This window comes from Clytia hemisphaerica, unplaced genomic scaffold, assembly GCF_902728285.1.
Source record: "Clytia hemisphaerica strain Z4C2 unplaced genomic scaffold, Clytia hemisphaerica genome assembly, whole genome shotgun sequence".
Lineage (NCBI taxonomy): Eukaryota > Metazoa > Cnidaria > Hydrozoa > Leptothecata > Clytiidae > Clytia > Clytia hemisphaerica.
Genome location: NW_027103316.1, coordinates 36,010 through 44,745, shown reverse-complemented (window position 1 = coordinate 44,745; position 8,736 = coordinate 36,010). Strand labels below are relative to the sequence as shown.

Below are 8,736 nucleotides of genomic sequence, written 5' to 3'. Positions count from 1 at the left end.
TGCCATTAAAAAGTTTATTAAATCAAAAAACAATTAAAAAATAGAAAATTATTTTTGGCGAGTTATCCAGTTCGAGTAAATTGAGAAATGACGAGTTCGGCGAGTTAGAAATTTCTAAAATTCTGCAATGCATTTATGGTAAATTTTCTTCTGCGCAAACTCGTGATCTCATAAAGTTCCTCATCAAACATTGCAGCTTGACCAAGACCAAGACTGTGAGTGGTTAAAATCGAACAGTACCGAAAGTAAGGTGTAGATCGTCCAACTAAATTTATTTCAAATTCTAAATAGTACGTCAATATATAGTAAGATGTCTGCAAATCCTGCTGAACCACCATATGTTGCCTTCTTTGGTGTAATGGGTGCTACATCTGCAATGGTATTTAGCGGTAAGTTTATTATTGTATAGATGATAATGTCCTTTTGCTTTTTATGTTTGAGCCACATTGGGAAGAACAACCAAGAGTATATTGGTTGAGCCGGAAAGAAAATTTACTTATGTTGACATTTACACCTTTCCCGTAATACACCGTTTAGGAGTCTCGCCTCCTCCACCGTGTTCCACCGTGAAAACGGTAGGTAAAAATGTGCACTTTAGTACTGTGGAAGGTTAGGGGCAGCGTCCATATTCAAAGTCGCATGCGTAACGGGAAAAGACCGTTAGTGGGTAGGTATATTGGAATGTTGAGAGTTAGCTGTGGCATTGATGATCAAAATGAAATTCCACTAAAAATTCCAAGGAAAAATATATATAAGATCGCTTACCGTACACTCACTTTTACGCTTTTTCCTTTAGCACGCTATCCAAAATCCTTTCTGAGCTACTTTAGGGGTTGTTTCAGAGTATAACATTTTTGCCTCAGGAGTTTTAAAAACAAGGGCTGTTTAAAAATTGTTATGGAATTCGGCTGTTGTAAACCTCCGAAAATGGCAACATTTTTAGCGGGCCGTTTGTTTCCATTTTAGCGGGAATGGCAGAAGCTTCGGTAAGATTTTGGTCAAATTATGAAGACCGTTAAGAAGGTGGGTATGTTTTGAAAGTAACGGTCTTTTCCCGTTACGCGTGGCGACTTTGAATATGGACATATTGCCCCTTAGAGGAATGTAAAAATTGTCAATTTTTTTCTTTCCTTTAAAAAGAATGACTTATATATTTGAACATGATATCAATGATAATTTTATGGATCTCTCCTGAAAATTTCACAAGAATTCATCATGGGGAAAAGAAGTTATGATTAAAAAGAGTTCTTTACCTACCGTTTTTCTGCTGAGTTTCCTTATGAAAACCAAATTTTTACCTACCGTTTTTTACGCTCTCCCCCGTAGTTTCCCGCGATCACTAAAATCAAAACAGTGGAAAATTGTTCGGACGCGTGTGCAGTTGACACTACTAAACAGTGTATTCGCAAAACAGGTGCACGGGCATTATTTTGATGCTCTCCATCGTTTGGTTTATGGAGGGGTTGGCAAACGATATCATCCACCAGGATGCATCCTCTCTTATTTTCCCCCTATTTTCAAATTTCCGATCTTTATCCTGATTTTCTGACTTTCTCAAGTGTTTCTTTTAATTGTTTTCTAAGTATTTTTCTGAAATTTGCCCGTACCGATGAAATGGGTCTTCGACCCCGGCTCGAACTACCAAATGCAAGCAACCTTGGTTTACAAACTTAATGCCTAACCGCTTGCGCCAACGAGACATGGCAGAAAGCTGTCATTCACAAATACTTTTAGCGTGTAATTTACAGACCTTTATTAAGAAAGCTCCCAAGGCGATGGGAATTTGATGTTCAGTTTACCCTCGACCGCCTGCATGCTCTTGAGCTGCCACATAAAAAAGTTCATTATTTCTTAAAAACTCGTTATTTTCTTCTTTTCCTGTGCCAAGCTATCCAAAACACTCAAAGTGAATCAAAAATAATATCTTCGCTAACAAAATGTGCGCCTCGAGTAAAAACATGGTTCCAATCACGTCCGCGAATAGGGCAGGCATTTTTTTAAGCAGTGGGCAGCATCAAGGGAGTTTTAGAAATTCGCGTTTTAGACGCGCCTCGAACGCGTTTGAATTCTCGCGCATGTCATTTTGATTCCGAAAGTGAAAGCAGCTCGTTTTCACGGTGGAATTCATCTTCGTTGGAGATTGGAAGCACCAGGTAGGAATAATGAATAATGAAATTTTGCCGCATCAAATATTTTTTGAAACAGGACGGTAAACAGAACATGAAATTCCCATCGCCCAACCTATGGGATTCTAAGCTAGGTCTCAGGGTACAGATACCCCTAAGAAGATATTGTGACTCTAGAGCTCCAACCCTAACCCTAACTGATAATAACTAAACCCCATCTAGGTCCGCAGATTGAAAAATTTGACTTGCACTCTGGTGGATGATATCGTCTGCCAACCAGGTAAATAAACCCGTTTTTGCCGGCATTCCTTAGGGAATGTGATTTTTTTAGCTTTTCTTAAGTTCTATCGATCAAAATTCCCTCAAATTTTATTATGTTCTTTCTATTCATGATATACCACCTATCAAAAGTGAGCAGCTTAAAACCACATTCCCTAACCCCATGCAGGCAAAACCGCGTTCATTTACCTCCCAAACAATGTTATACACAACTGGAGCGCACATTTTTCCAAGCCATTTCCGAGAAGTTTGAATTACAAGAAAGGTGTATTAGGAAAGGTCTTCCTAAAAAGGAAAGGAAAACTTTCCAAATTAAGAAAGTGAAACTGTTTTCATAAATTTTTTCAAAAAATACAAAAAATCACACTTTCCCAACAGCATAATTTGATAGATACTAACCTCTGCCAGAGGATTTGAAAGTTTCAAATTGTATTTCAGCGGGTGCTTGAGATAAGGCCATTTAAGAAACCTTAACCTGATAAGACCCTTTCTATATGATACGGAAACAAAATTTCAAAATTTATCCAGGGCTTTAACACTTTGAAATTTCCTAACTAGGAAAGTTATTCATTTGGGGCGGTATATGTCAATGATCCGCCTATTAGATTTCATATTTTTTTGCACATAGATAAATTTTGACTTATTAAAACTAATGGTCATGGCTGGTCATGGTTAGAACTTGTGATTATTAAGTGATTAGAAGAAAAGGTAAGTTTTTAAGCACTTTGCTAATTGGGAAAATTGTAAAATACTAACTAGGCAAAAACTCTTTGACTGTTTTTTCATTGATTTTCATTGATGTTAGCTTCTAACCTAAATCAATCTGAATCAATTTGTGAGTGACCCCTAAAGTTACGGTAAATAAAAATAGTATTCTTCCAGATTCTTCAACACCTCATATTTTGAAAAAAAAATTTAAAAGAAAAATTAAATCTTTTTTAAAACTGCACAGAATTTATCTAGGAATAGAATTAGAAAAAATACCATGAAAGCTACCTAGTTTTCCTGTCAACACCTGCATTGAAAGTTATTATGAAAAAAGGGACAAACTTCTAAAATTTAAGTTTTCTTTCTAGTGGTGAGATTTGTTTTCAACTATTATTTCTAACCCAGACTGCAATAATTATCATTGCTGAAGTTCTGTATCAAAATCATTTTTGGCTGGCACGATTTCGAATTGCTGTTCTTTAAATTTTAAATCCCTAACTTGAAAATGGAATAATTTTGTTATATAGTTTTCAACCAATTTTGATAAATGACCCCTCATTTTCTTATTCAAGGTTAGAGCTTTAAAATGAGTTAGGTTTTCAAAAATGTGTGACAATTTTTACTTGTGTTTGTGGGGCAGAACTCTTTAAAATTGAGTTATTTTTTAGATAGACCCTGAGTGATCATTATATTTTAAGCTAAGCATTATTATTTGCTTGATTATAATCAGATTTTAAAATGTTTTTGATTTCTAACAAGAGAGTTTGACATTTCAAGCAAGCAAGAATAAGACAATTTATGTGGCTAAGGTATTAAAAAGAAATAATTCTTATTATCCTATAAATAGTTATAATTGAAGAAAACCTCTTTCTCAGAAAATGTTTGTTGTTTAATATTTGTTATGTACTCGTTATTAGCCCATAGTGTGGAAAGGGGTCTGATCCCCCCTTCTTGGCATCCCCCCAACCTTTAAAAATGCCTTTCCCCCAAGGGTTCCGGGCTAAATTTTTTATGGTAAAAAGGGAAGGAAAACAGTAAAGGAAAATTAAGTCTGGCAAATATAATACCACTTTTTAGTGAAAATAAAGAACTTCCTTTCATGCAGACCAAATTTCATAACAGTGCTGTTTTAATTGCTCTAAAACCACAACAGTATGAATTTATTGTCCCGTATGCTCAGGGCATATAAGCACTTCTTACCACTGTTATCTGGTGGCTCAAAATTATCTCAAATCTGCTCAAATTGAGTTTTTAACATGGCTCCGACTGGGGTTCTAGGTCCCCCCGCCAAATTTAGGTCCCCCCTGAGAACAAGGTCCCCCCAGCCTCATAAAATTTTAGGTCCCAGTATAGGGGAAAAATTTTATGGCATTCACAAAGCTCTATTTACATGTGTGTGCATTTTTAGAGAATGCAATAGAATGTCTTTATTTTTGCATTTTAAGGATCAGCGGGGGTGGGTTACACTATCAAAACCGAATTGTTTTGCACAAGTTATAGTCGTAAAACTAACTTTATTATCTATCTATCTATATTTTAAGTATCAAAAGGTCTTAAGACCCATTATCCATACATACAAATTATAAGATTGTATACAAATAAAATAAATAACCTATGTAATTTTTTTTTGCACTAATAGAGGACACAAAGAAATAGCTTGAGTAGGCTAAATTAGAGAAATGGCTAGAGTAGGCTGAATTAGAGTATAAGTAGTGGCAGAACAACCAGCAAAACTAGGAAGGTGCACAACAAGACGCCAAATTAAAACAAAAGAGGTATATATGCAAAGATAAAGAAAAGCTGGTTGAAAGATAGTGGCTAAAATTTGAAATGGGAGAGTCCTTGATTGAAACAATTGCTTAAAATAAATTTTATTTAATAAGTTACATAAATGTTATAGGGATAAAATGCTAAACTAGTGTAAAGTACTGATGCATAAAAATTAGAGACTCAAGCAGGCTAAGTTGAAATAGCTAAAAGTAATTATTGGGTGCGATTGATTGCACTCCTTGGCCATTTCAGGTGTGTGCGTTCTATCGTTTGCCTCAAATGATGCAGTCTGTCTTTATTCTTCAAAACTTGCTAAATGTGAGATGTCAAATTCAACTACTCCTATCCCAATAGATAGTGCCTCAGGGGGGGGGGTACAGAGGCAGGGTACTAACCCATAGGGTACTAACTTGATTTTTCACTCAATTTCTGTTTAGTACCACCCACCCATATTTAGTACCGGGTACTACTTCATTTTTGCTGTAAAAAATAGAGACACCACCCCCTAAAATCTTATATTTTACAGATTAGACCAAAAGAGAGGGTACTATGTTAGTTTTTCTGACTGAAATGGACAGATAATTCAAACAAACAATCATTGATTAAGTCAGAGGCTTTTGTCCTTTGATTTTAATAACACACTTCTTGACCATTTCGGAAGTTTTGTCTTCACAAAAATCAAAAAATTTCTCAAAAGAGTAAAAAAAGTTTCTCAATTAAAAAAGATTTCAAATCAAAAAAATAATACTTGAAAAAAGTCAAAATATTACAAAAGACTACTTTTTTATTGAAAAAGGAGCAAAAGTCTGTGAAAAAGTACCCAAATAATACCCTGTACTTGCTAGAAGAGTGAAAAATACACACCCCCACCCCTAAAGTAGTACCGGGTACTAACTTTTTTGAAATGCAAAAATAGACACCACCACCCGGCTATGGGTTAGTACCCTGCCTTGGTACCCCCCCCCCCCTGAGTGCCTTAGTAGTTTTTTCTAAATATAAAAGCAAATATAATTCGAAGATTTCTCGCCTTAAGGTACATAAATTTACAGCTCAATCCCTTTATTGTTTTTTGTTTTCTTTTAGCACTTGGAGCTGCTTATGGAACAGCCAAGAGTGGAACCGGTATTGCTGCTATGAGTGTTATGCGACCTGAATTAATCATGAAATCTATTATCCCTGTTGTTATGGCTGGTATCTTAGCTATTTATGGTCTTGTTGTTGCTGTCCTTATTGCTAATGGATGTGAGTATTTCAATATTAACATAGGAGTCAAGGCGATTTTGTGAAAAGAAAATTATAGCTAAAGTCTATTTCAAATTAGCTGGCAGTGTTTTTCAAACCTCATAACTTTTGATAGAATTTGAAGCGGTTCTGTGCTCGATAAAAAGATAAACCGGAGTGGAATATTGTCAAATAAGAGAATTTCAAAAATGGAAAAACAAAGATGAAAAATGAAGATAATTTTTGTATCAGAAACTCTTAAATCTTAGAACGTCATAAAAACGAAAAAGATTCAAATAAGATTCATTGAATCAAAAAATACAGCTTTTAAAAAGGGCTCTTTTTGTTGTTTTTTTGATGATTTTTGAAGTCATCATTGATAAAATTTGGACTATATCTTTCGATGGAAAAGATTTTTTGAAATCTTTTTTCACTTTAATGATGTACTAAGATCAAAAAATCATTCGTGTGAAATTGATAATTATAGCACAATTATTGAAGAAGTTGATTTTCTTCTCCTTCATTTTCAATCTTCATTTTCCGATATTTTTTGAGTTTTTTCTTTAACATCCCACTCCTGTTTGTCTTTTCAACGAGCACGAAATCGCTACTTAATTCAAATTCTATCATAAGTTATTGAGGTTTGAAAAAACACTGCCAGCTAATTTGAAAGACTTTATACTGTCCAATTCTAGTTCTTTGTTGTTTTTAAATTATTATATATGGTAGAGTCAGGCCTAAATCAAAGAAAAATTTTTCTATTATATGATCACTTTCTTCAGAGGAACTTAGGATGAAAGAGACATGTCAAATGACGATGTCAAATTAAACTACAGAAAGGCTTATTAAAGAACTTTGTAAACTGTATTAATGGTTTGTCTTTTCCTTTTTTAGTGAAACCATCTGGTTATGAATTATTTAAGTAAGTTATTATAACTTTTAAACCATGAATAAAGTGATGTCAAAGACTTAAGATTAATTGAAAAATTCGGAGCATATACACATTGTGGATATATAATCATAGTGCCCTAGTAGGTTGGTTCCCCCTTAAAAATTGAAAAAATCCCCCCGGGACACTTTTGTAAAATTAAAACCTTTAAGGTAGACGGTACTTGTTTATCCAACCTCTTTGAAAAAAAAAACTTGAATCAAACTCCCTTTGAAAATACTAAAAATTCTTTCTTTTCAGGAGTTTCGTCGATTTGGGTGCAGGATTAAGTGTAGGTCTTAGTGGATTAGCTGCAGGCTTTGCCATTGGAATTGTTGGTGATGCCGGTGTCCGAGGAACTGCTCAACAACCAAGATTGTATGTTGGAATGATTTTGATTCTTATTTTCGCTGAAGTATTGGGTTTATACGGACTAATTGTCGCTCTTATGTTGACCACCAAATAAAGTATTTCATTGAATTAACCTCACACAATAGTTTTTTTATCGAATTAAATTAAAATTTAACATGTACAAAAAGTAAACTTGTAAAAGATCTTTGTCTTACCAACAGTTGAACAAAAGCGAAAGATTTTCTCTTTCAGCTGACTAAAAAATTTATTTTACATAATTCTCTAGGGTATTTTTCTTTTTATATTTTTGTACGCATTAAGTTATGTTTTTGTTTCCATGTTGACGTACTCTTTAGTGGGTTTTTAATATTCTTTGTTCATCCATCCATTGGTGTAGTATTAATGGTGTCACTGCTCATCAATTTAGAATGATTTTTAAATGTTATTAGGACTCAGATTTCCTTCATTTACTTTATGTGATTAGAGAAATTGTAAATTATTTTGATCCAAATATACTTCGTTGGTCCTCGTTGTCATACTACTTATCAAATAACTATCTTTCTTTTCTATAGTTGGAAAACAATTCTAATTTTAGAAATTGTGGCTTCTTGTTTTTATGGCGTCTTTTCTTTTGTTTTTCGGGCCTGTAGTTTTCGAATAAAAATCGCCTTAAAAGTAGACGATCCTACTTAAAAGTAAAAGGTATTCCTTAAATCCGCAAAAGACGGTTGTTCTACGACTTGGAAAGGCTAATGATATGCAAAAAATTTGATATTTATACCATTTCGTTAATAACGCCAAAATTTGTAAAAATGGCTACTTAGTACTAGTAATAACATGGTTTAGAGGTTGATTTGGGATTAATAACCCCGAGGTTCATTGACAACATTTCAAAATATTGAAATTCTGAAGTTATTTTGAAGCGTTTTCAATGAAACGAGGGGTTATTAGGCTTCAAACCAGGGATATTATAGCGGATCTGGATAACGCACATTTAAAAAGTCTTGTTCTATCTCTGTCCCTGACATTAAAATTTGATATGAAATTTAACTTTTTTAATTACAAACTCGTGAAATTTGGATTTCCTCTTAGCCAATGATTATGCTGCTGCATTTATCGTCCACGATTAAAAACTTTTAATTATCAAGAGGGTCAGTAAAACATTGGTGAATGCATTATTAAAGTTATGAGAAGTTTCTTCTCTAAGATTATAAATAGTACTTTTTCATTTGAAATACCGCGGGGTGCCTCACTTTCTAACTGATATTTTCAGATAGCAAGTCGGTATGTCTGAATATGGAAAAAATTTCAAGTCAATTGAAACAATATTTGTCAAAATATTTACATCCGAAA

At 34.0% G+C, this 8,736-nt stretch overlaps 1 protein-coding gene across 1 annotated transcript; it reads left to right on the top strand.

The window, feature by feature from the left end:
• The first annotated feature begins 135 nt into the window (after nt 1-135).
• On the top strand, nt 136-7,924 carry LOC136813796 (V-type proton ATPase 16 kDa proteolipid subunit c-like). The gene is made up of 4 exons (XM_067070289.1): nt 136-389; nt 5,967-6,125; nt 6,999-7,026; nt 7,294-7,924. Exons 1-4 carry the CDS (start codon nt 311-313, stop codon nt 7,496-7,498), a joined length of 471 nt encoding a protein of 156 aa, XP_066926390.1. The 5' UTR covers nt 136-310; the 3' UTR covers nt 7,499-7,924.
• Nucleotides 7,925-8,736: the final 812 nt, after the last annotated feature.

Excerpts from the sequence above, each read along its gene's own strand:
- LOC136813796 (XM_067070289.1), top strand. The coding sequence starts at position 311 with ATGTCTGCAAATCCTGCTGAACCACCATATGTTGCCTTCTTTGGTGTA. Across the intron at positions 6,126-6,998 it reads TGTCCTTATTGCTAATGGAT|TGAAACCATCTGGTTATGAA; the intron begins GTGAGTATTTCA and ends TTCCTTTTTTAG. Across the intron at positions 7,027-7,293 it reads TCTGGTTATGAATTATTTAA|GAGTTTCGTCGATTTGGGTG; the intron begins GTAAGTTATTAT and ends CTTTCTTTTCAG.